Source organism: Thamnophis sirtalis, unplaced genomic scaffold (genome assembly GCF_051295495.1).
Source record: "Thamnophis sirtalis isolate CommonGarterSnake01/CBP01778 unplaced genomic scaffold, rThaSir2_p1.2 scaffold_3, whole genome shotgun sequence".
NCBI lineage: Eukaryota > Metazoa > Chordata > Lepidosauria > Squamata > Natricidae > Thamnophis > Thamnophis sirtalis.
The window spans coordinates 22,094,816-22,122,462 of NW_028261383.1; the positions used below are offsets into that span (position 1 = coordinate 22,094,816).

At 43.8% G+C, this 27,647-nt stretch overlaps 2 protein-coding genes and 1 long non-coding RNA gene across 5 annotated transcripts in view; 2 read left to right on the plus strand and 1 right to left on the minus strand.

Moving 5' to 3' along the window:
* Positions 1 to 1,493: 1,493 nt before the first annotated feature.
* LOC148047535 (uncharacterized) lies at positions 1,494 to 13,982 on the minus strand. The gene is given in 2 exon segments (XM_087711604.1): positions 1,494 to 3,983; positions 12,400 to 13,982. Coding segments are annotated over 2 exon segments (2,232 nt in total). The 5' UTR covers positions 13,293 to 13,982; the 3' UTR covers positions 1,494 to 2,644.
* A 3,481-nt stretch (positions 13,983 to 17,463) lies between these two features.
* Positions 17,464 to 27,647, plus strand: part of LOC148047536 (uncharacterized) — a 28,550-nt gene continuing 18,366 nt past the window's right edge. For all 3 annotated transcript variants that reach the window (XR_015696142.1, XR_015696141.1, XR_015696140.1), the window contains exons 1-3: positions 17,464 to 17,549; positions 18,243 to 18,429; positions 22,237 to 22,375. This is a non-coding gene — a long non-coding RNA (uncharacterized LOC148047536). The remainder of the gene's footprint in view (positions 17,550 to 18,242; positions 18,430 to 22,236; positions 22,376 to 27,647) is intronic.
* LOC148047537 (uncharacterized) lies at positions 22,960 to 27,131 on the plus strand. The gene is given in 2 exon segments (XM_087711422.1): positions 22,960 to 25,462; positions 25,465 to 27,131. Coding segments are annotated over 2 exon segments (2,415 nt in total). The 5' UTR covers positions 22,960 to 23,101; the 3' UTR covers positions 25,519 to 27,131.

Below are 27,647 nucleotides of genomic sequence, written 5' to 3' on the forward strand. Positions count from 1 at the left end.
GAAACAAACTTAACAAAGTGCTAAGTCTGCCCACCATTACTTTCTCTCTTTCTTTCTCTCTCTTTCTCTCTCCCCTCCCCCTCTCTCAATGAAGAGGCAGGAGAGACAAGTTCTCATGACAAATCCAAGCAGCCACTGCTGGGAGCTCGTCCCATCCCTTCTCCCAACCCCCGCATCCCTTCTCTCAGCTACTTTCTGCCTTGTGGACCTAGAACTGATTGCTGTCTCCAGGCTGGCTCTCCTCTCCTATTATCGTGAGAACAACTTTTTCAGCATAGCTTTACAGCTATTTAAAATATATAGTAATTTAGGTCAGGTTTTCAGAACATTGTGGAAGGCGTCAGTGCATGGCAATTGGGAACTGCTACGTGGTGTTTTGTTGCTATGTGCGCCGCTGCGCGGCTTAGAGAGAACATTGCTGTAGCACACACATCTTCCCCCATCCCCGGAAGGATCCACTATGTAAAAATCCAGCCCAGCTTCACTGATTACAGGTTTGAAAAGGCAATGTGGCTCTGCCTACAATCAAACTACACTTGGGGAGGGAGAGCACAAAGGCTGGAGCCAGGGTCCTTCCCTCCAGCCTTTGCCCAAAGCCCCACACAGCACCAGGAGGATGAAGTTTGAATTCCTCCCCCTCCCTCCGACCCACACGTACCTTTTCCAGCTGCTTGAGAGGACTTCAACTCTGCTCTCGCCTCAGGCCCTCTGAAGAAGCCCCGCCCAAACGAGCGGCTTCTACTATGAGGCAGAAGAACTGCGTGCCTCACCTAGTCTGAATTTTTAGGCATTTTATGATCGCTCAGCACAAGAAACATGTTCCACACAGCAATCATAAAATGCCTAAAAAGTCAGACTAAGTGAGGCAGGCAGTTCTCCTGCCTCATAGTAGAGGGCGCTTTTTTTCCCCAGTGGCTCATGGGCAACCTGGGCCATCTGCCATGCTGACTCCTCGCATCTCCATCCCATTGAACTTCTCTCTTAGCTGCTCAACTATCAGCTACCAAATATCTCCACTCCATCAACTCTTCCCACTCCACTGGCCTTTTGCTCTCCATTTTGATCCCCAGTTGAGCACTGCTCCAGCAGAAAGTAGTGGGAACTCAGCTTCAGCTGCCTTTGGCACTGCACCCCACTAAAGCTTCTTGCCAGCCCTGTCGGGATTCCCTCAGCTGCTCCCCCCTCCTCCGCTGGCTGCTTGGCTTTCTCTGCTTGGATCACCCACACCTGGGTCCAGGAGTCTGCCTGGCCTGCTGTTGGGGTTTCCTTCATTGGGCTCGCTATTGCTTTGCTGACCTGTTCCCTCTAATCTCCATACTAGACATCTTTCCATGGATCTTCACAGCCCCTCCTCGCCCCCCCCCCCGAAGACACTGGCTAAGCTGTGGGAGACCAGAGGGGTTTTCTGATTCTCTTTTGAGAGAGCTGGTTAAATGTCAACATCCTGACTGACAATCCCAACCAAAGCAAGCGTGCTCGAGAACTCCCAACGTCTCAGTGCAAAACTTTATTGAGTACATCATTTCGGCACTATTGAAGGCAAAACCAGCTCTACCCAATTCCCACGCAAACCCACATCGTTCAATACAACATTCTGCCCTCCCCCTTACAGTGCAAGTCATATCATCCAATTGTTTTTCTTATGAAAAAGTGTCTCTGGGGTCAGCTAACACTTGCAGATGTGTCCTTGGTCTCATGCCTCTCCTCCTCAAAGTTTGGAGTTCGTATTCCTTCTCACCCTTCCCTTCTTCCATACCTATTGGCCAGCAGAGAAGTGAAAATGGTTGCAATAGCATGTGCGCTTTGAGCTTGACAGTCAGCTCAAGGGAGTGATCAGGAGGAGATTAAATGCTGGGATGAGGCTTCATCCAGACCACCTTATAGAAATTAAATGCAAGACTAGATTATTAACGGCTTTGATATTTTAACTTTGCTGTTGATTCACTTATTAACAACTTTGCCTCTCTATGAAGTAGAGAGATGAAGATCTAAGCGGTGGTAAATAGAGGTAGAACTTCCTAAATTTTGGGCCTGCTTTACAAGGGGAGGAAACCAGAGATGGGATTCGTCCAGTTCTCTCCGGTTCTGGCAAACCAGCAGCGGCAGCTGCAGGAAGCTCTGCCCCCCACCCACCCGCCACCGTAACATGCTAGCATTGCACATGCACAGAAGGCCATGAGCATACACAGACAAGACGCATGCACTCACATTTACGAAATGATAGGGAATGTAAGTAAATCCCACTTCGGGAGGAAACTAATATTGCTCCAATACATTTATGAATAATCAAATGAGGGAGATAATATATGTAAATCTGTTTTTGTCTTTTGACGCACATTTCTTCTTTCTAGCCTTGTTTTATTTATTTTTTAAAATCTTTTTCTTTTTGGAGCTTGTAATTTATATTAATTTTCTGAATATTTCTTTTTTTAGAAAAGCCAATTTTCCACCCATTACTTCTTGTCCTACCGTTTGGTGTCTAAACCTGCAATGTGTTGACTAAAAAGGATCAGGCCAGTATTCAGAGTCTATTTCTCACCAACATTCTCACCGTGAGATCAGAAATGAGATTCAAGCCTCATCCAAATTCATCAACTTTCGCCTCATGTGAAATTTCTTGTATGCAATAAAGAGTTGTTTAGGCCTAAAGAATTGTCCACAGAGTGGACGTTTGAAAGGTCTCCCCCATGTGATTCCTCTGGTGTATCACCAGGTTTGAATTGAAACGGAAATATTTCCTAAAATCAGGACATCCAAAATGTTTCTCTCCTGTGCATATCCTCTGGTGTATCACCATATTGGAATTCTGACTGAAATATTTGCCAAAAACAGGACACTAATACGATTTCTCTCCTGTGTGTATCCTCTGGTGAGTTGTGAGCTGTAATTTTCTAATGAAACTTTCCCCACAATCAGGACATTCAAAGTGTTTCCCTCCTGTGTGAGTCCTCTTGTGTATTTGCAGGCTGGAATTGTATCTGAAACGTTTTTCACAATCAGGACATTCAAAGGGTTTCTCTCCTGTGTGAGTCCTCTGGTGTATCACGAGGTAGTAATTTGTACTGAAACTTTTTCCGCAAACAGGACATTCAAAGGGTTTCTCTCCTGTGTGAGTCCTCTGGTGTATTACCAAGCTATAATTGTGACTGAAACATTTTTCACAATCAGGACACTCGAAGGGTTTCTCTCCTGTGTGAATTCTCTGGTGTATCACCAGGCGGGAATTCTGATGGAAAGTTTTCCCACAAAGAGCACATTCAAAGGGTTTCTCTACTATGTGAGTCTTCTGGTGACTCATAAGCTGGGGTTTTCCAATGAAACATTTCCCACAATCAGGACATTGAAAGGGCTTGTCTCCTGTGTGAGCCTTCTGGTGCATCACCAACTTGGAATTCTCACTGAAACATTTCCCACAATCAGGACATTCAAATGGTTTCTCTCCTGTATGAGTCCTCTGGTGAATCACTAGGCGGGAATTGTGAGTAAAACGTTTTCCACAGAAATGGCATTCAAAGGGTTTGTCTGTGTGTATCCTCTGATGAATCATGAGCTGCAATTTTTTAATGAAACTTTCCCCACAATACGTACAATGATATGATTTCTCTCCTGTATGAGTCCTCCGGTGTTTCAGCAGATTGGAATTGTGACTGAAACTTTTCCAACAAACAGCACATTCAAACGGTTTCTCTCCTGTGTGAGTTCTCTGGTGTATCACCAGCTTGGAATTCTCACTGAAACATTTCCCACAATCAGGACATTCAAATGGCTTCTCTCCTGTATGAGTCCTCTGGTGAATCACCAGTTGAGAATTCAGTCTAAAACTTTTCCCACAAAGAGCACATTCAAATGGTTTCTCTCCTGTGTGAATCCTCTGGTGGTTAATAAGATGGGTTTTTCTAATGAAACATTTCCCACAATCAGGACATTGAAAGGGTTTCTGTCCTGTGTGAGTCCTCTGGTGCATTACCAGGCTGGAATTGTGACTGAAACGTTTATCACAATCAGGACATTCAAAGGGTTTCAGTCCTGTGTGAGCTCTCTGGTGTATCACCAAGTGGGCATTCTGACGGAAAGTTTTCGCACAAAGAGCACATTCAAAGGGTTTCTCTCCTGTGTGAATCCTCTGGTGATTAATAAGATGGGGTTTTCTAATGAAACATTTCCCACAATCAGGACATTCAAAGAGTTTCTCTCCTGTGTGAGTCCTCTGGTGTATCATCAGCTGGGATTTCTGACTGAAACATTTCCCACAATCAGGACATTCAAACGGTTTCTCTCCTGTGTGAGTCCTCTGGTGTATAACCAGGCGGGAATTGTGACTAAAGCTTTTCCCACAGAAAGGGCATTCAAACAGTTTGTCCATTGTAACTTCGGAAGGTCACTAAATGAATTGTTGTAAGTTGAGGACTACCTGTAATCTCTACTGGTGTTCCCCATACTCTACTCTTTTCAGTTTGAAATCTCTTCTTGATCACCTGCTGGAGAAGAAGAATTGTGTAGTTTTCTGAAGGAAATGGAAATATTTTGATTTTTGGGTTGATTTCTTTCCTTTTTAATGTTGCTTGTTATTTTTAGTTGTCCGAAGTGCTCTTATTGGCATCCTCTTTGTCTGCAAGATTCATAGAAAAAAGTAACTTTTATTGCTTATAAAATGGTTGCAGAAGATGCGAAAAAAGAAAAAGCATGTACATTAAAGGTAAAAAGCAAATATGCAACAATTGTAAAATAATATTGGATTAATTATTATTAGTAGTATTATTTAATACATTGAAGTTTACGGAAATCCAAGTTCACATTTGCACTTAACCATGAAATTCTCTTGTTGACTTGGGTCAATACAAATTCTTAATACGCAATTATTGGATAGAATCGCTGTTATTAAGATGAATACAACATATAACAGAATAATAAGAGTTGGAAGAGACCTTGAAGGTTTTCTAGTCTAACCCTCTGCTCAATTGATAGACATATCTTTTCAGACAATTGGCCGTCTAATTTCTTTTTGAAAGCCTCCAGTGATGGAGCACCCAAAACGTCTGAAGGCAAGCTATTCCATTGGTTGATTGTTGTAATCATTAGGAATTTTCTCTTTAGTTCTAGGTTGCTTCTCTCTTTGATTAGTTTCCATCCATTGTTTTTCTTTCTTTCTTTGGAAAATAGTTCGATTTGTCTTTGTAGGAGCCCCTCCAATATTGGAACACTGCTATTATGTCTCAGCTACTCCTTCTCATTACACTATACATACCCAATTCCTCTAACCATTCTTTGTATGTTTTAGCCCTCAGTACCCTCATTACCAAAGATACATTTTCTGTTTCAGACTTTACCAATACTTGTAAGTGATACACCATTTAAATAATGGCAGATGGAGATCTCTGAGTTTATATTACAAGGGATAAAAGCAAGAATTAAATATAAATTATTCCAAGACGCTAAGGAAAGAGGAGGTTGGGTTTGCCAGATTTCAAATTGTACTTTAATACTTGTTGCTTTGTCTGTCAAAAAGAGTGGGTGACTCTCCATACTAAGAGGTTACCTGAGCTAGAGGGCCATGAATTAGATGTTGAAGGCACAATTATTTATGGTATATGGTTAGGGAATGATATAGAGGCAATGAACTTTGGAAATATAAAGAAGAGTTTTTTTTATCATTTATGGTGAGCAGGCCACAAAGCAAAGGAATGTTGGAGTAAGATCCACATCTTAATAAAGAAGACCATTAAAGTGAATATAAAGATAAAAGCGTAATGGATAAAGAACTTGAAAGAAAAGGAACATTGATGTTATATCAATGGAAAAATGGAAGGACCCTTTTAGTTGAACCTGGTTAATACATGGATGGGGCACCAATAGGAAATATCCTGCTTGTTGGCTAGACGTGGAAGTAAAAAAATAAAAAAGGCACAGTGGCAGATCAGTCTGATATTATTGCCAAGAAAACATAACAGGGTCCATAACAGAACAAAAGAGTTGAAATTGGAAATCTTCCAGTCTACAGAAGAGGAGGCCGAGGGGTGAAATGATAGCGGTCTTCCAATATCTGAGGGGCTGCCACAAAGAAGAGGGGCTCAACCTCTTCTCCAGAGCAACAGAAGGCAGAACAAGAAGCAATGGATGGAAACGAATCAGGCAGAGAAGCAACCGAGAAACAAGGAGACGTTTCCTGGCTATGGGAACAATTAACCGGTTTGCCTGCAGAAGTTGTGGATGCTCCATGACTGGAGGCTTTCAGGAAGAGACTGGACAGCCATGTGCCTGAAATGTAAAAGGTCTCCTGCTGGAGCAGGGGGGCTGGACTAGATGACCTCAAAGATTCCCCCCAGCTGTTATTCCACATTCTATCTAGTTGCTTCTCTGCTTCCAGGCCGTGGAGGGAACCAAACAGCCTGAGTGGCTCCCGGATTCTCCTCCCACCAGCCCTCAACTCACCTCCCAGCTGCTGCTTCGATCCTCGGAAGAGCCTCTCTGCACGAAACTCTCCTCCGCTCTTCCGTGAATGTTCCGGAAGAGGAAGTTCCTCTGTGCTCCTTTTTCCATCTAGCAATACTCCACTCGATGGTTTTAACTCCTTTGCACTCAACCACTGGTGGCTTTCCAAGCACGGATGCTGCCATCTCGCCATAAGGAATCCGAAAAACAGGCTTATCCCATCTCTACCGATAGCATTGGCCAGATCCTCTCACTGATTTGCTGCTATCATCAATCATTTTCGGACTCCTGGCAACCTTTCTTTGCAGCTGAGCCAAGTGAAATAATGAAATACTTAGCTTGTAAATAGCCGCATGCTTCCCCTTTTCTGTGTCAGTCCTTCAAATACTGAATGACTGCTATCCTTCTCTGCGTTATCCATTCCCTACAATCGCTCATTGTATGTTTTAACCCCTCCCAGTTTCCTAAGTGTCTTTGTTCTTCTCTGCACTCTTTCCACAGTCTGAAGACCTTTTTTGTATCCTGGTCACCAAACCTATCCAAAGTGTAGTCTTCTTACCAATACAACATAAAACAATACTAACACTTCATGTGGTCTTGACACTGTCTCTGTGGTGCTGCAGATTAGGACTGCATTGACTAGGCAATTACAGCACACTGCTAACTCATATATGATTGCTTCTAGGGCCCTGTCACAATTACTCCTCTTGATCCAGGCACAACTTCTTCTATAGATGGGCATTTAGCTTTTCTTGCCTAAGTGTAAGAGCTATTGGCTAGTCCCCCACAACTGGGTGTCATCTGCAAATTTGATGACTTCCCTTTCAATCTCTTCATCTCAGTCATGCATGAACAAACTACATATACAGGTGAAACTTGAAAAATTAGAATATCGTGCTTGAACTATCTTGCTTTGCATGTAATGAGTCTTATCTCATATATTAGTTTCACCTTTTAAGTTGCATTACTGAAATTAATGAACTTTTGCACGATATTCTAATTTTTCGAGTTTCACCTGTACTAGATGAGGCATTCAAGCGGTTGTCCCAAAGACTCTTTTCAAAATGCAATTGATGAGGTGCTGGTGGCCTTTTGCCAGCTGGACAGATATCTAGCAGGGGACATTCCAGTGACATTAATCACTGAGCTGATAGAAATGCAGAAAAAGGCGCACACAGAGACTATCAATCCTCAAGCTGATCTGTCCAAACCATGTTGAGGCTTCAGTGCTGCCACACAGGGGCAAGGGATAGGGAGGGGGGATTAGAGATAGCTGGGGTTGTGTAGTCAAAATAAAATACTTTCACGTGCCCCAATCCCCAAAATGCAATGTGAGCGCCCCTGCAAAAGTGCCTCGCCCCTGCATGCACATTCTCTGCACATGCACACACACACACACACCCGCACGCATGTGCTCCCCCTGCCTCCGTTTTGGCTTCCAGGTTGGTGTAGGCTTTACCCCAAAATTGGGCAGGGGGGGGGTGTCACGATCTCCACAATTCCCCCCCCCCCGCGTGCCCTAGCTTCCTCCTGCATTCCTGCCTCCCATGACTTCTCCAATCTTTGCAGTTTCTCTCCCCCACCCCAGCACGTCCTAGCTTCCTCCTGCCGCGGAGGGTGGAACCTGCGGAGATCGGGGAAGGCATAGGCAACAGAAATGCAGGAGAAAGTGTGTTTGAGAGAGAGAGAAACTGCGGCAATCTGAGTTCCATCGCGCGCATGTGCAAAGGCCAGCTGGCCAGCACACGTGCATGTGACGGAACCCGAAAGAGAGCAGCTGGCTGTGTGCACATGCGCATCGAACTAGCTGGTCTTCCCCCATGTGTATGATGAAACCCGGAAGTGCAGCTGGCGATGGCGCGCATGCCCAGAGGTTCACTATCACGGATATAGCCTATATTCTATACATGTATTGAAAATGATAGAGGAATAAAATTTGCAAAGTAAAACAAAATGTCAGCTTAAAAGAAAAAAAAATAGTATCTCAAAAGAGATGTCCGCTTGTTAGTGTAAAAAAGCTTGTATGTATGTATGAATGTATGTTATAAAAAGATAATATGAGGTAGGCCACAAAGATCCACAAAATAGTCAAAAGTATTAGAAATTGTTAAAATATTGTTTAAAAAAATTGCAGTCTCTGACTATTTGTGAGCCACAAAAGAAGTTAGAATGATAATTGCAATTTAGGGTAATAAAAGCAGTTCTGGGGAATTTATGATCCAGTTAATAAAAATTTACAATCCCGCTGTAAAACTTTACAACAATTATAACAACTTTTTAAAAAGTTCATTCAGTTTTTTCAGGATCATTCAATATATTTTTTAAAATTGTATTCAATTCATTCATGATTATTTAGTTAGTAAAGACTAGAATCTGAATAGAATGGAATGGAATAGAATAGAATTCTTTATTGGCCAAGTGTGATTGGACACACAAGGAATTTGTCTTTGGTGCATATGCTCTCAGTGTACATAAAAAAAATACATTGATCAAGAATCATAAGATATAACACTTAGTGATAGTCATAGGATACTAAATAAAGAATCAAATAATACTAGGAAACAAATAGAATAATATAAATCGTAAAAATTCAAACAACATGGTTATAGTCATAAGTGGGAGGAGATAGGTAATAGGAAGGATGAGAATAAGGTTCCACCACAAAAGCGCGTAGGACAAAATCGCGCTCGACAAAAGCGCGCTGTGACGTCATCACAGCGCGACGAAAAAGATCGAAAAAATGTAAAAATAAAGCTAAAACCTTCCCCTAACCCCCCCAAACCTAACCCTAAACCTAACTCTTAACCTAACCCTAAACCTAACCGTTAAAGTAACGAAAAACCTAACGCTAACCCTTATCCTAACGCTAACGCTAACGCTAACGCTCTAAAGCTAACCCTAACCCTTAACCTAACCCTAACCCTAACCCTAACCCTTACCTTTATGTGAATCGGCTTGCTTTAATTTAATTTTTATTAATTTTTATTTGAATTTTTCGATCTTTTTCGTCGCGCTGTGATGACGTCAAAGGCGAGATTTTGTCGATCGCGCTTTTGCCGTCCGCGCTTTTGCCGGGTCACGGAGAATAATAGTAATACAGTCTTAGTGAATAGTTTGACAGTGTTGTGGAAATTAATTGTTTAGCAGAGTGATGGCATTCGGGAAAAAACTCTCCTTGTGTCTAGTTGTTCTGGTGTGCAGTGCCCTATAGCGTTGTTTTGAGGGTAGAAGTTGAAACAATTTATGTCCAGGATGTGAGAGGTCTGTAGATATTTTCACAGCTCTCTTTTCAATTTGTGCAGTATACAAGTCCTCAGTGGAAGGCAAGTTGGTAGCAATTGTTTTTTTCTGCAGTTCTAACTATCCATTGAAGTCTGTGTCTGTTTTTGGTTACAGAGCCAAACCAGACAATTATAGAGGTGCAGGTGACAGACTCCCTCTATAGAACTGAAACAGCAGCTCCTTGGGCAGTTTGAGCTTTCTGAGTTGGCGCAAAAAGAACATTCTTTGTTGTGCTTTTTTGATGACGTTTTTGATGTTAGGTGTCCATTTTAAGTCTTGAGATATGATACAACCTAGAAACTTGAAGGTCTCTACTGTTAATACTGTGTTGTCTAGTATTGTTAAGAGGTGGTAGTATAGGAGGATTTCTCCTAAAATGTAATCACCATTTCTAGGGTTTTGAGTGTATTTAGATCAAGATTGTTCTGGGTGCACCACAAGGCTAATTGTTCAACCTCCACCTGTAGGCAGATTCATCGTTGTCTCGAATGAGACCAATCACTGTTGTATCATCTGCAAACTTCAGTACTTTACGCGGGGGGGGGGCTGTTGGTTGGACATGCGCAGGCCCCACACACCTGAACATGTGCATGCAACAGCCCCCCCACACGGGGGAGGGCAGTTTTCACCCTCCCCAGGCTTTGGAGGCTTTCCTGAAGCCTGGGGAGTGCAAAAACGGCTACCCCCTACAGCCCTCCGGAAGGCGGAAAAAGATCGTTTCCAAACTTCCGGTTGGCCTGCTGGGAGTTTTTTGCCCTCCCTGGGCTTCAGGAAAGTCTCAGAAAAGTCTGGGGAGAGCAAAAAACATGCCCAAACTTCCAGTTGACTGGTTGGGCCTGTTTTTTGTGTGATATGTTTGATATGTACAAGTTCCCACCTTTCTGGCTCAGATCTTGCTTTTCTTTTTGCTGCTTCCAATTCATATCTAGTAAAAGTACTTTATCTCTATTCAAATGGAGTTGAGGTTTTTCTTTCTTGGGTATTGAAGGAGGCATGCCTGACAATCTGATGTGATTTTGCCTAGCTTCACCTGTTGCTTCCTGTCGGTTAGGAAGCTTATGATCCATTTACAAGTGCGGTCAGATGCAGCTAGCTGATTTACTTGTCAGGAGAATATCTGGAATGATGGTATTGAATTCTGAGCTTATAAATATGCAGAGAGAGAGAGAAAAAAGCAACCTTGCAACAGATGTGCACTTCTTTCATTAGAGAAAGAGGGAAAAAGAACATCTATGCAGTCACAGCTGTATATAATTTATTCTGCAGTTACGTCTGAGTAAGGATGGTCAGTTAATAGTAAAAAGAAAGATGCAATCAATATTGAAGAAATGCTGAAAAAACTTTGTCAGTGCTAAGGAACAAAGGAATCACAATCTGATTATGCTACCAGCAGAACTCACCAGAATTTGCATCCAAATAAATGTTTGACTTCCAACGTTTCTAAGATTTATCTTCTCTCCAAGTCATTTCCCCACTCCTTTCAACCCTACACTTGTAGTTGGATGTTTGTGCATGTTTGGGTGGCTCTAAAGATTTTTAATTAGATTATTCAGGAGCGTCCCACACCTGCATGTCTCCTCTCTGCAGCAGTGATTTTCCAGTCCTGGAATTTGAACTGCAAAATCTGAAGGACAACAAGGTAGAAGACGTAATCTCCACATGTTGGAATTCCATAATCAATATAGAAAAACCACCACCCAAAAGCCTTTTTGAGGAATTCCACAATTTCTGCAAAAAGGAATTATCCAGTTGATTTCTGCTGATGGGAAATCAGTAATGAAATCCAACCCCTCTAAACTCGTCAACGTTTCTGGATTTACTTGTATGCAATATGGAGCGATTTATGCCAGAAGTACCGTACTGTCCATAGACTGGACATTTGAAAGGTCTCTCTGGCGTGAGTCCAATGGGGTTTCACCAGGTTTGAATTGAAATGAAAATATTTCCCACAGCAGGACATCCAAAGGTTTTCTGTCCTGTGTGTATCCTCTGGTGTCTCGTGAGATGGACATTTCTAATGAAACTTTTCCCACAATCAAGGTATTCAAGGTGTCTCTCTCCTCTGTGAGTCCTCTGGTGTATCACCATGTTGGAATTCTAACTGAAATATTTCCACAAACAGGACACTAATATGGTCTCTCTCTTATGTGAATCTTCTGGTGTACCACCATGTTGGAAGGCTGACTGAAACGCTTGCCACAAACAGGACACTCATAAGGTTTCTCTCCTGTGTGAGTCCTTTGGTGTAAAACCAGGAAGTAATTTGTTCTGAAACATTTCCCACAATCAGGACATTCAAAAGGTTTATTTCCTGTGTGTATCCTCTGGTGCCTTGTGAGCTGGCATTTTTTAATGAAATTTTTTCCACAATCAGGACATTCAAAGTGTTTCCCTCCTGTGTGAGTCCTCTGGTGTATCTCCAGGTTGGAACTTTGAGTGAAACATTTCTCACAATAAGGACATTCAAAGTGCTTCTCTGCTGTGTGTGTTCTCTGGTGTATTACCAGGCTGCATTTGTGACTGAAACGTTTTTCACAATCAGGACATTCAAAGGGTTTCTCTCCTGAATGAGACCTCTGGTGTTTCAAGAGATTATAATTTTTGATGAAACGTTTTCCACAAACAAGACATTCAAATGGTCTCTCTCCTGTGTGAGTTCTCTGGTGTATCACCAGGCTGCAATTGTACTTGAAACTTTTCCCACAATCAGTACATTCAAAGGATTTCTCTCCTGTGTGTGTCTTCTGGTGTCTCATGAGCTGGAATTTTCTCATGAAACTTTCCCCACAATATGGACAGTGATATGATTTCACTTGTGTATGAATCCTCTGGTGTTTCACCAGATTGGAATTGAGACTGAAACTTTTCCCACAAAGAGCACATTCAAATGGTTTCTCTCCTGTGTGAGCTCTCTGGTGTATCACCAGCTTGGTATTCTCACTGAAACTTTTCCCACAAAGAGCACATTCAAATGGCTTATCTCCTGTGTGAATCCTCTGGTGTTTCACCAGATAGGAATTAAGACTGAAACTTTTCCCACAAAGAGCACATTCAAATGGTTTCTCTCCTGTGTGAGCTTTCTGGTGTATCACCAGCTTGGAATTCTCACTGAAACTTTTCCCACAAAGAGCACATTCAAATGGTTTCTCTCCTGTGTGAATCCTCTGGTGTATCACCAGTTGAGAATTCAGTTTGAAACTTTTCCCACAAAGAGAACATTCAAAGGGCTTCTCTCCTGTGTGAATCCTCTGGTGATTGATAAGCTGGGATTTTTTAATGAGGCATTTCCCACAATCAGGACATTCAAAGCGTTTCTTTGTTGTGTGAGTCCTTTGATGTATTACCATGTTGGAATTCAGACTAAAACCTTTGCCACAAATAGGACACTCATATGGTTTCTCTCCTGTGTGAGTCCTCTGGTGCAACATCATGTTGAAATTCTGACTGAAACCTCTCCCACAAACAGGACACTCATATGGTTTCTCTCCTGTGTGAGTCCTCTGGTGAATCACCAGGTTGGAATGCTTGCTGAAACATTTCCCGCAATCAGAACATTCATATGATTTCTTTTTTGTGTTCATCCTCTAGTATATTAGCAGGCCAGTGTTTAGACTGAAACTTTTCCCACAATCAGCCCATTCAAAGGGTTTCTCCCTGCTGTGAGTTCTCTAATGTATCACCAAGTTGCCATGCTCACTTCATTGGGAGCACATGTAGGGCTCCTCCCCTATGTTGGTCCTTCCATGAACCACAAAGAGCAGTTCTGACTAAAGCTTTGGCCACATTAGTATTGCTTTTCTCCAATGTGGATCATTTCATGCACACTCAGTTGTGAGTTGAAATACACACTTTGCCAGCAATAGCCATGTCTGTGGAGCTGCAAAAGGGGATCACATGACCCTAGAATACGGCAATCATCATAAATGTGAATTAGCTGCCAACCACTCAAATATAAATCACGTCACCATAGGCTGCTGCAATAGTCATAAGTATGAAAAATGGTCATAAATCAGATTTTTCAGTGGCGTTGTAACTTTAGTTACTAAATGAACTGTTGTAAGTTGAGGACTACATGTAATGTATCCTTTTGTTCCACATACTCTACTCTTTTCAGTTTGAAATTTCTTCTTGATCACCTGCTGGAGGAGGAAGATAATTTTGGGGGTTTCTGAAGGAAATAGAGAATATTTTTATTTCTGGATTGATTTGCTTTCCTTTTTAACGTTGCTTGTTATTCTCAGTTGTCCGGAGTGCTCTTATTGGCATCCTCTTTGCCTGTAAGATTCAAAGAAAAGAGTAACTTTTATTGTTTATAAAGGTTGCAAAAATTATGATTCATTTGACACATTGAAGATTACAGAGATCCAAGTTCACATTTGCATTCAACCACAAAATCCTCTTGTTAACTTGGGCCAATACACATTATTAGTACAGCAATTATTGGATAGAATCTTTGTAATTAAGACGAATACAACATATAACAGAATAATAGAGATGGAAAGGACCTTGAAGGTCTTCTGGTCCAACTTTGTGCTCAAGCAGGAGACCCTAAGCCATTTCAGACATAAGACCATAAAATCTCTTTTTGAAAGCCTCCAATGATGAAGCACCCAAAACCTCTGAAGGCAACCTATTCCATTTTAGCCTCCTGTCCCTTAATTACCAAGACAGAGACTTCTAAGTTTATATTGCAAGGGAAAAACCCAATAATTTAAATTATTGCAAGACTCTAAGCAAAGAATTAAATAAACCATATTCTTAGTACTGCAAAAGGGTTATTATGAACCATATGTGGAAGTGATGGGGATACAATTGCAGATATATGCATTCAGAGAAAAATAGAAATAAACAAACCTACAAATTTATACATTTGGAAAATCGATGTGTTTTCAGTCTGAAAAATGTCCCAAAATGGTTACAGTCAAACCCTTCCAGCTACTTTTAGAGGGGCTTTAACTGATGAAATGATGCCTAAAGCCTTTACAAGTTGTGAAGCACCAGGTTTGCCCGTGGAAGTTCTGAGATCCAAATAAGGGCAGAAAATACTGTCCACCATCACTCTGGTGATTTTCCTATTGAAGCAGTCCTCACTTACTGATTGCATTTGGGACACGCATCTGTGTCACTAAGCATCCTCATCAGGAAGCATGATGTCACCTGATATTGCCAACTTATCTGTTCCTCTGCAGTTGTGGGTTGTTAAAGGCAATTTCACCGGACCCTGGCTTGCAACATCTTGATGGCATCCCCACTGATTTTGCTTGTCAGAAGCCAACTGGGAAGATCACACATGGGGATCCTAAGTCTGGGATGCTTCAACCATCAGAAATGTGCACCAGTTGGCAGAACCCAAATTGGTGCAACTCCAAATTGAAGTCAGAACAAGAAACCGTGGATGGAAACGAATCAAGGAGAGAAGCAACCGAGAAACAAGGAGACGTTTCCTGACTGAGAACAATTAACCGGTTTGCCTGCAGAAGTTGTGGATGCTCCATCACTGAAGGCTTTCAGGAAGAGACTAGGCAGCCATGTGCCTGAAATGTAAAAGGTCTCCTCCTGGAGCAGGGGGCTGGACTAGATGACCTCAAAGATCCCTTCCAAGTGTTATTCCATATTCCAGTTGCTTCTCTGCTTTCAGGCCATGGAGCAAACCAAGCAGCCTGAGTAGCTCCCGGATTCTCCTCCCACCAGCCCTCAACTCACCTTCCAGCTGATGCATCGAACCTTGGAAGAGTCGCCAGAGCCTCTCTGCCCACTCTCCCCTCGTCTTCCGTTAGTGTTCCGGAAGAGGAAGTGCCTCTGTGCTTCTCCTCTCCTTCCAGCCTTTCTAGCAATACAGTCAAGTACTCGGTGGTTTTAACTCCTTTAAGCTCAGCCACAGAGATCGCTATTGTAGTGTTGGCTTTCTAGTCTATCTGACTGCCACCTCGCAACAGAAGGCTGAAAAACAGCCTTCTCAAACTGTGGCATTGGCCAGATCGTCTCACCGACATGCTATATCATCAACCATTTCCAGACCCTTAGCACCCTGTCTTTGCAGCTGACCTAAGTGAAATAGTGAAATGTGTAAATGACTTTGATGTTCTTCTCTGCACCTGGTGATCAAAACGGGATGCAGTATTCAAAGTGTAGTCTTACCAATATAGTATAACACAGTGTTGCATGTGATCTTGACCCTCTGGTGCTGCAGACTAGGACTGCATTGACTTATTAGGCAATTATAGCACACTGCTAGCTGATATGTGAATGTTTCTAGGTCCCTGTCACCCTTACTGTTCTTGACCCAGGTGCAATCTCTTCTATAGATGTGCATTTAGCTTTTCTTGCCTAAGGGTAAGACCTAACTTTTCTCACCGTTGAATTGCATTTTACTGGAAAGAGCCCAGTGATCACATGTGTCAAGATCCCTCTGTATCTTGGGCTTACCCTCTAAAGCACAGGTGTCAAACTTGATTGCATCATGTGATGTATTTTAATTTGTGGAGCTGCGGTGGGTGTGGCCTACACATGACACATCCATCTTGTGGACCTCCAGTTTGACACCCCTGTAAAGTGTTGGCTATTCCCCACAAGTGGGTGTCATCTATAAATTTGATGAGTTCTCTTCCAATCTCTTCATCTAAGTCATGTTTCAACAAACTGGATATTCTAGCACTCAAGCTGCTGTCCCAAAGATGCTTTTCAAAACCCACGTTTTGCAGGAGTAGAGTTCCACAATTACCAGCAAGCTAACAACAGAAATCCTGAGGGCTGTGTGCTTCTCCCAAGGCTTGTCTTTGTGAGACTCCAAACCGTAGGGAGCTTCAGTGCAGTGTCAATTAGCAACCAAATAGAGGTGCCAACAGGTACAGAGATGAAAATAAGTAACAGCTGATTGAAACTTCCCTTAGCACCAAACAGGTAAATATGTTGCTGCCAATCAAACAGGAAGGAAACACTGTACCTTATGCCTTCCCCTTGATTTTCAATATTTCTTTCCATTAAAAATCTCTGAAAATTACTGCAAATGCTGATAGTGATAGCAGTTAGGATGCATGAAATGCCTCAGTTAGGTTGGCATTGTGATGTAGAGCTTTGTTGTGGTGTCTGATGTCTCCTGTGCCTAATTTCATTTTATCCTCGGAGAACATGTAGCTCTTGGTGGAAAGGGGGGAGTTACGGTAAGTTGTTTTTTGGGTGCAGCTTCATTTTACAGATGAAAACCCTTAAAACAGGAGAAGGAAGGCAGGAAATGGATCCTCCTACTCAGAATAAGGGATTCTCCCTATTTTTAGGAGGAGAGCTCTGTGAGTCTATGAGAGCCCAAAACCGGATGAGTGAAAAGTGGCTAACCCTGACAGACTCCTTTTGACATAGTGCATAAGGTTAGATATTGTATTCAGCAAATGACAGCATCTGATTCCGGAGTGAAGGATGGTGGGTATTGTAGTCCAATGAGATCTGCAGCACTTTCTTTCCTCATCTTCAATAGCGATGATTTCCTAATTTGCATTTAGAGGTGCAGATTAGCACATGCGACTATCTTTTTAAAAATCTGTATCGTTTTGGGTCTTTTGGCCTTCGGGGGGGGGGGGGGATAATGGTCTTTTGCTGTCCCCGGTTGGGGGACTTAGGCATTGCTCGGCGGCGCCCCAGTCGCCCCCTCCCTGCAGCGCTTGAGTGAAGGAGTTAAAGGCAGAGAACTTTTGCCCTAGAGAGGAGGCAGGAAAGGGAGGAGGGCTTCGGAGCCAGTAGCAGACACCCCCCCCCCCCCCGGTCTCCCTTCCTGGTCTCCCGACGCTTCTTAAGCCAGGGCTGCCGAGATCTCCTCTCGGGGAGGGGCGATCCAGGGCCGCCAGGTGAGCAAGGACGCTGCGAGAGGGAACCAACAGGTGGGGAGGAGGGGGGAATCCCCAGGTGCGGGAAGGGGAGGGGGGATTCCTTGGGGGAGGGAAGGAGAACGAGGTGGGGTTTCCCCAGTTGCGCCCCTCCCCTTCCCAGTCTCCGCCTTTCCTTGCAAGGTTTTCTGCTCCGTGGTAACCGCTGCGCCGCCGCTTCTCCTCCTCCTCCACTTGCTGTCCGACTCCCCTTAAAGTCCTCCTACGAGTTCCCCTCTTTCTCTCAGTCCAACGTTTGATGCAGCCCTGCTCCCAGGAGAAAGCCGCCTGGTGTTGGGGAAGGTTGGGCACCACCGTTCCCACGTCTCCCTGTAGCTACTGGGGAGGATCCGCCTCTCAGGGTTTGGAGGGGAGGAAGAGCATCTGGGCTCAGAGGGATCGTGGCTGGAGGGGCTCCCTCCGAGGGCGTGAACCCTGCTAGGAGGAGCCCAATGGCATCTGAATGACGGGAGACCTGAGAGGTGCCCAGGTGGGCTTGGCCAATGGGCAGCCCTGTCCAGGTGGGCTTGCTTTGAGATGCAGCACCTGAATCTGCCTCTCTTACCTGCCCAGATTCCCTTTCTGGTGAGGGCTGCATCCCTGTTTCTCTGTCCTCATGTAAGGGAACAGCCCTGTCTGCCAACATTCTCAATTTTTATTTTATTTCTTTTACAGGTTATAGAATTACCCTGAAAAAGAAGCTCTCCGCTCTTTTTACAAACAGCTGTGCAAAATGATCAAGAGGCTTCTGTGAAGTATTTAGAAAGATAAGAGATTCCCAGGTCAAGGGAGAGACCTGGGAGCTCCAATAACTGCCTGCAGAACATTTTGGGGAAGAAAGACTGATGTGCACAAAAGGCAGGTTGGTTGAGCTCCAAAGAAGCTTCAGTTGTTAGAATAAAATGCCATTTGGAGAGTTCCTGTTTATATTGTATCCAGCCAATCCTTCCTCCTCCTCCTCCTTATTCCATTGCAATCTTCCCTTTCCGATTTTCCATTTTTCTCCAAATTTCATGTCTATATATATATGCCCCCCTTTGGTCCACAGATAAATCTTTCACCATGGAACCGGGCCCCGGTGCCCAAAAGGCTGGGGTCAGTGGCCTAGATTGATAATTTTTAATACAAAACAGTTCGCCAAGTTTATTGCCCACACATTACATATTCTAGTACTGTTAAAAAAATAATTTTTAAAAGTTCCTTGGCGTAGGATACAGGCAAAACAAAGAATGAACATTTTGCCCCCTTAGCGCTCCAGTTTTAAAAAGGACCTTGACCTTCACCCTGGCTCAAAAGCAGTTGTCAGACCTGCCCCCAATCTGATCGCTTAGGAAAGAAAGACCCTCAACTCCACTGGGTTGAAGCAAAAAGTTATTTTGCTAAAATGATATTGGCTCCAGTTAAGGTCAGGCTAGCTGTGGATTTTGTACGCCAAAAGATAAGAGAAAGGAATCTCCGCATCCCAGCCCTCCCACTGTGATCAGTCCGGTCTCCATCAATCGGAACTCACCAAGGTGTTTTGAGAACTCCAAGGTGTTTTGGGGGAATAGGTGCCTGGCCTTTGATTCTGACAGCAGTAACTATGAGAGGGATTTGGGAGTCCTAGTGGATAACCATCAAAGTATGAGCTTGCAGAGTGCTACAGCTGGAAAAAAAAAGCCAATGCAGTCCTAGTCTGCACCAGTTTTGGTGACCATGATACAAAAGAGATTTTGAGACAGAAACTGGAGGCTAAAATGTACTATGAATGGTTGCAGGCACTGGAGATACATCTAGTTGAACACAGAGAAGGACTAAGGGTGACCTGTTAGCAGTCTTTCAATATTTGAGGGGCTGACACAGAAAAGAGGGGGGTCAACCTATTTTCCCCAAGCACCTCAGATGGTGACTTATCAAAAAGAGACCCAACCTATAATTAAGGAGAGATTTCTGGTCAATGAGAACAATGAATCAGTGGAACAGACCTTTATGGGTGTTTCATCCCTGGAGATTTTTAAGATGAGATTGGACAGTCATTTGTTAAAAATGGTATGGTGGTCTGCCTGAGCAGGGGATTAGACTACAAGACCTCCATTGTCTTGTTGAAAGAAATGTCCTTCTGGGTTGGGCTCCAAGTGGGGGAAAAGACACTGGAGACATGGAGGCTGCTTGGAAAGATGGTTTATTGGTGGACAGGACCACATGGCTTGAGCCCTGAACAGAAAAGGTGATCATATTCTTCAATGTTGGTGGAGAAGAGAAGGGAGGACTGAGATGCTGAGTCCCTGGTTTTATGCCCTCTCTGGCCTTTGATCTTGAGCTTGTATTCTGATTGGTTGTCAGACTCCCATGAGGCCATGCAGGGGCAACTCTCTAGGCTGCGTTTTGAATCCAGGTTTGGTTGAGTTCTCAGATGCCATGTGGGGAGTTGGGTAAAGTGCCAATATTATCATCTCTTAATCCCATCCCCCTGGATCTGAAGTGGAGAACTCTTTATTACGTAAAGGGAGTAGCTTGGCCTTAATGGCCCATTGACAAAAAAAAGTGGGGGGGAGGCAGGAAGCTGCAGGAAGTTTCTCTTTAAAACATTTCTCCTTTTCACATCCAGGGAAATATAATATTCTGCCTTTTCAATATTTCCTAGGATATTTCATTTTTCTGGGTGAGGGCTGGGTGATAACTTCCTACAGTCTCTTCCAACTCTGTTGTTCTGTTATGGACCTGCTGTTTTCTTGGCAACAATATCACACTGACCTACCACTGGGATGTTTGTTTTTCTCACTTCCGTTTAGCCAACAAGCAGATTATTTCCTATTTGCGCCCCATCTATGTATTAATCAGGTTCTAATGTGCTTAACCCAGCACTTTCTCAAAAAAACAAACAAAAAAAAAACAGCTACTGAAGACCTTTGGGATGTTCCATTGTATATAGCCAGTCCTCGTTTACCATTTGTTCCCTGAGGTTCAAGTTGCAGCAACTGCAATTCGCATTTACAATGGCTGCCCACATTCATGATCCTCATTTGTGACCTTCCTGGTTAATTTCTGCCAAGCAAAATTAGTGCGGATACCAGCAGGAAATTGGAAGTCACAGTCATGTGAATTTTAGCAACCCACAGTGATTTGATTAACAAATGCAGAGGAACAGATACAAGTTGGCACTGTCATGTTACATCCTGCTTAACAATTGGGCTGCTTAATGACACAGATGCCACTCCTAACTTCATTCATAGGGACTCCGTGAATTAGGATGTCACCAGAATGGTTGCAATAAAGTATTTTCTGCGCTTACCTGGAGCTGAGGATTTCCATGGGCAAAACTGGTGTTTTAAATCTTACAGAGGCTTTAGGTATCACCAGTAAAAGCCCTCAAATCTCTAAAATTATCTCAGAAGCTTTGACTGTAACCATTTTGGGATAGTTTGCAGACTGAAAAAAACATGGATTTTCCACATATATAGCAATAGCAGTTAGATTTATATACCACTTCATAGGGCTTTCAGCCCTCTCTAAGTGGTTTACAGAGAGTCAGCATATTGCCCCCAACAATTCGGGTCCTCATTTTACCCACCTCGGAAGGATGGAAGGCTGAGTCAACCCTGAGCCAGTGAGATTTGAACAGCCAAACTGCAGAACTGCAGTCAGCTGAAGTAGCCTGCAGTGCTGCATTTAACCACTGCGCCACCTCGGCTCTAATATATATCTTTGTAGGTGTGTGTATTGGTATTTCTCGCTGTACACATATATCTGCAATTATATAATCTAACCCCAGCACTTCCAGATATATTTGATGATAACCCTTTGCACTGCTAAGGATTTGTTACTGACCCAAGACAAAAAGAGAATTTCATGACTGAATGGGTATTTGAGCTTGGATCTTGGTAGTCTTCCATGTGTCAAATGAATCCTAATTAATGTAAGAGATTATTCTTTTTTTTTAATTATTATTTATAGGCCGCCCTTTTCCCTGAGGGGACTCAGGGCGGCTTACAATTTATAGGGGGGGGGGGGGAGTACAAGACAATAAAACATAAGACAATACAAAAGTAAAAAGTAAAACACAACATTCATCATTCGGGAGGGGACGAATTACAGTCTTTATCCCCAGGCCTGACGGGATAGCCAGGTCTTGAGGGCTGTGCGGAAGGTCTGGACGGTGGTGAGGGTACGAATCTCCACGGGGAGATCGTTTCAAAGGGTCGGAGCTACTACTGAAAAGGCTCTCCTCCGTGTAGTTGCCAGTCGACACTGACTGGCAGATGGAACTCGGAGGAGGCCTAATCTGTGCGATCTAATAGGTCGCAGGGAGGTAATTGGCAGGAGGCAGTCTCTCAAGTACGCAGATCCACTACCATGAAGGGCTTTGTGGGTGGTAAGTAGCACCTTGAAGCGCACCCGGAGATCAACAGGTAGCCAGCGCAGCTCGCGGAGGATAGGTGTTATGTGGGCGAACCGAGGTGCACCCACGATCACTCGCGCGGCCACATTCTGGACTAGCTGAAGTCGCCGGATGCTCTTCAAGGGCAGCCCCATGTAGAGCACGTTGCAGTATTCCAGCCTAGAGGTCATAAGGGCCATGTATTGTGATATGTTTGGGTATTCAATGTAATGCAGACTCCTCCCCCTTTTTCACACCTTCCGTAAACATTTCATAAACAATTAAAGTTACACTTTTTTTTAAATCTTATAGACAAAGAGATAGCAATAAGAGCACTCTGGACAACTGAGAACAACAAGCAACCCTGAAAAAAGGAAGAAAATCAAGCCAGAAATCAATATATTTTCCATTTCCTTCACAAAGCTACACAAGTCTTCGTCTTCCTCAGCAGGTGAGAGAGAAACGAGAGAGAAAATCAAGAAGAGATTTCAAACTTGAAAAAGTAGAGTATATGAAACTTACATGAAAAGTTAAGGGAGACTATTTTTTTATTTGGAAAAAGGGAAATACCTGGAAGTCGCTGGGGAGAAAAGATCAATTAGGCAGCGACATGGAAAAGACAGTAACAGGCCTCACCCTGTGAGGAAAAAAGCACCACTGCGCAAAACCAAAGAAATGCTACAAATGTGACAAAGGATTAAGTTTGCTCTCTTCTTGTTGATGGACACATATAGGACAGATGCCTTACAAATGCTCTCACTCTGGTAAATACTTTAGCAAGCCAGCAGTTTGGTGATACATCACAGGACTCAGACCAGGTAGAAAGTGCGTGAATGTCCAGTTTGTGGGGAAAGTTTCATTAGATGTTCCCATCTCATAAGTCGCCAGAGGACTCAGACAGGAGAGAAACCCTTTAAATATCCTGAGTGTGGGAAAAGTTTCAGTCAGCATTCCCACACCAGAGGACTCATACAGAAAAGAAGCTGTATCAGAGTCCAGATAGTTGGAAAATTTCCAGTAGCCATTCTAAACAGATGAAACATCAGAGGACTCACACAGGAGAGAAACCGTACGAGTGTCCAGATTGTGGGAAAAGTTTTACTCAGAATTCTAGCATGGTGGTACACCAGAAGACTCACAACAGGGAGAAACCATATGAAAGTCCTGCTTTTGTGAAATGTTTCAGTCAGAATTCCAGCCTGGTGGCACACAGAGGAGTCATAACAAGGAAAAAACCTATGAATGTCCTGAGTGTGGGAAAAGTTTCATGTATAATTCCACCCTGGTAACCCACCAGAGGACACACACAGGAGAAAAACCATATGAGTGTCCAGACTGTGGGAAAAGTTTCAGTAAGAATTCCTGCCTAGTGATACACCAGAGGACAGACACAGGAGAAGAACCATATGAGTGTCCAGACTCTGGGAAAAGTTTCAGTAAGAATTCCAGCCTAGTGATACACCAGAGGACTCACACAGGAGAGAAACCGTATAAGTGTCCAACGTGCAGCAAAAGTTTCAGTCAGAATTCCCACCTGGTAACCCATCAGAGGATTCATGTAGGAAAGAAACTGTATGATTGTCCTGACTGTGGGAAATGTTTCAATCAGAATACCAGCCTGGTGGCACACCAGAGGAGTCATAACAAGAAAAAACCTTATGAATGTCCAGAGTGTGGAAAAAGTTTCACTAGGAATTCCCACCTGGTAACCCATCAGAGGACTCACACAGGAGAAAAACCATATGAGTGTCCAGACTGTGGGAAAAGTTTCAGTATGAATTCCAGCCTAGTGACACACCAGAGGACTCACACAGGGGAAAAACCGTATGAGTGTCCAGACTGTGGGAAAAGTTTCAGTAAGAATTCCAGTCTAGTGACACATCAGAGGACTCACACAGGAGAAAAACCGTATGAGTGTCCTGACTGTGGGAAAAGTTTTAGTGAGAATTCCAGCCTAGTGACACACCAGAGGACTCACACAGGAGAAAAACCGTATGAGTGTCCAGACTGTGGGAAAAGTTTCAGTCAGAATTCCAGCCTGGTGATACACCAGAGGATTCACACAGGAGAAAAACCATATCAGTGTCCAGACTGTGGGAAAAGTTTCAGTCAGAATTCCAGCCTGGTGATACACCAGAGGACTCACACAGGAGAGAAACCATATAAGTGTTCAGAGTGTGGGGAAAATTTCATGTATAATTCCTCCATGGTAAGCCACCAGAGGACTCACACAGGAGAAAAACCGTATCAGTGTCCAGACTGTGGGAAAAGTTTCAGTCAGAATTCCACCCTGGTAACCCACCAGAGGACTCACACAGGAGAAAAACCATATGAGTGTCCATACTGTGGGAAAAGTTTCAGTAAGAATTCCTGCCTAGTAACCCACCAGAGGACACACACAGGAGAAAAACCGTATGAGTGTCCTGACTGTGGGAAAAGTTTCAGTAAGAATTCCAGCCTAGTGATACACCAGAGGACTCACACAGGAGAGAAACCGTATAAGTGTCCAAAGTGCAGCAAAAATTTCAGTCAGAATTCCCACCTGGTAACCCATCAGAGGATTCATGTAGGAAAGAAACTGTATGATTGTCCTGACTGTGGGAAATGTTTCAATCAGAATACCAGCCTGGTGGCACACCAGAGGAGTCATAACAAGGAAAAACCTTATGAATGTCCAGAGTGTGGAAAAAGTTTCAATCGGAATTCCCACCTGGTAATCCATCAGAGGACTCACACAGGAGAAAAACCGTATGAGTGTCCAGACTGTGGGAAAAGTTTCAGTATGAATTCCAGCCTAGTGACACACCAGAGGACTCACACAGGAGAAAAACCGTATCAGTGTCCAGACTGTGGGAAAAGTTTCAGTAAGAATTCCAACCTGGTAGTCCATCAGAGGACTCATGTAGGAGAGAAACTGTATGATTGTCCTGACTGTGGGCAATGTTTCAGTCAGAATTCCAGCCTGGTGACACACCAGAGGAGTCATAACAAGGAAAAACTTTATGAATGTCCAGAGTGTGGAAAAAGTTTCAATCAGAATTCCCAACTGGTAACCCATCAGAGGACTCACACAGGAGAGAAACCATATGAGTGTCCAGACTGTGGGAAAAGTTTCAGTAAGAATTCCAGTCTAGTGACACATCAGAGGACTCACACAGGAGAAAAACCATATGAGTGTCCAGACTGTGGGAAAAGTTTTAGTGAGAATTCCAGCCTAGTGACACACCAGAGGACTCACACAGGAGAAAAACCGTATCAGTGTCCAGACTGTGGGAAAAGTTTCAGTCAGAATTCCAGCCTGGTGATACACCAGAGGACTCACACAGGAGAAAAACCATATCAGTGTCCAGACTGTGGGAAAAGTTTCAGTCAGAATTCCAGCCTGGTGATACACCAGAGGACTCACACAGGAGAGAAACCATATAAGTGTTCAGAGTGTGGGGAAAATTTCATGTATAATTCCTCCCTGGTAAGCCACCAGAGGACTCACACAAGAGAAAAATCGTATCAGTGTCCAGACTGTGGGAAAAGTTTCAGTCAGAATTCCAGCCTAGTAATACACCAGAGGACTCACACAGGAGAAAAACCGTATGAGTGTCCAGACTGTGAGGAAAGTTTCAGTAAGAATTCCAACCTGGTGATACGCCAGATAACTCATAAGTAGACAAATGATATGCGATTCTAGAGTGTGGGAAACACTCTAGAGGAGGAAGGGGAAAATGCTCCCATTTGGGTGAAAAATGTTGGTGGTTTTGCCTTATCCCAGCCCTGCTGAAGCCTGCAGAGTGCTCCCGGGGGCCGGAGAAGACCAAAACTTTTTTTTTCCTTACCTCTTCGAAATCTTGGTGCGTCTTATACACTGGTGGGTCTTATAGTCCAAAAAATATGTTACCTGTTTCTGGTGATCAGCAGATGTTTCTGGATATTTCCTTTTGCGGAAGTTGTGGAATTCCTCAAAAAGGTGTTTTTTGTATATTGATTATGGAATTCCCACAGATGGAGTTTCTGTCTTCTACCTATGTGTCCTCCAGATTTTGAGTGCCAGAATTCCCCAGCCACCATACAAGTAGTCCTTGAATTGTAATGAGGCCTGCCAATTATGGTTACATGTTGCAATGACCATTAAATGAGACTTTCCTTAACTAACCCCACCTCTTCTCCTCCTGGTAAAGCTATTAAACAAATGTGTGAGTTGTTAAGCAGAACAATGACTATCTCAGGGTTGGAGGCATAGCTAAGTCCCAGGCTTTCACTCCAAAGTCCTCCCTTACCCCAACTTTGAGGTCCCCCCAGAATTTTCCCTCCCCCCCAGGTCCCAACAGGCTTTTTCACTCCCACTCAGTCCCCACAGTCCTTAGGCCTGACTCCCACCCCAACAGGCCTCACAGACTCCTTCTCCTGTCCTTTTCAAGATCTCTGAATCTCACATTGGGAAAAATGGGCAAGCCACTAATCCCTGGCCAGTATGACTTGTGTTGTGAAACAACTGCTGTTTTCATTGTGCCCGGGATTCATCCCTGGGCCACGGCTGTCTCAGGGCCAAAATGTCAGCTGCTTTGGGGTCATTGTCATGTGAGAGAGGGGGAAACTGCTCTGTTTTGCTACTTGAACACTGTGCAGGCAACATTAAGGAATTGTGGGTGCATTGAAAATGACAGCAGGCTCTGGGAGATCTTCAAAATGTAAGTGTACAATGCGTGATAGGGGTGTGGGGAGTTGGTCAGTGAAAGACCCAGTGAAAAAAAGCACTGTAAAATTTCACCTGTAGAGAGGCTGTTCTCCCTTGCAGATGAGCCTGATGGAGAAGAGCTGTTGAGTTGATATTGGGTTGAGGAGAAAAGGGATTGTGGTTTTGATCCCAGCATCTCCAGGTTTATTAGCAACTCCTGCGAGGACTTCTGTTTCTTCGAAGTGCCTGTGTGTTACTCTTTGATGGCTGCTGGGTGACAGCAGCACCATATTGCTGACATATGAGTTGCATCCCTCTTGGTGGTGGCAATTTGAGAAAAAAGAATGTACACTGGAAAATGTTTCATTTTTAAAAAGTGCATTGATTAAGAATCCTCAATAGCTTTTGACAAGGAAAAATATGGGGATTGTCAATTTTGCTATAAACAATAGGGCAAGGTAAGACACTCAGAGTTACCTCAAACTGCGAGATATGCAACAAGTTTTAATAATAAATAAATTTAATAATAAAAAGGCAACATGAAGTCTTGCTTCCTTTCTCTAGACCAGCCTTTCTATACCTACCGCCCACTTTTGTACCTCTGTTAGTAGTAAAATTTTCTAACCGCCCACCGGTTCCACAGTAATGGTGATTTATAAAGTAGGGAAGTAACTTTACTTTATAAAATTTATAAAGCAGAGTTATAGCAAACCCCTACCGCCCACCATGAAAGCTGGAACGCCCACTAGTGGGCAGTAGGGACCAGGTTGACTGCCACTGTTCTAGACCAGTGGTCCCCAACCCCCGGTCCGCGGAGTACCTGGCACCGGGCCGCGCAGCGGCCGGGGGCCATGATCCCTGCAGCTGGGCGCCGTGGCTCTCCTGCTATGCCAGCCGCTCCTCTTCCAGCCGCTCGCCCAGCGCGCAAAGCTCCCGGCAGCGGCGCCACAGCTCCTCGAGGCGCCGGCGGCTCTCCTGGTTCTGCGCGCGCAGCTTGCGCAGGTCCTCTTGGCCCAGGCGGCCCCCTTCCAGCTCCTGCATCGCCCGCAACTCG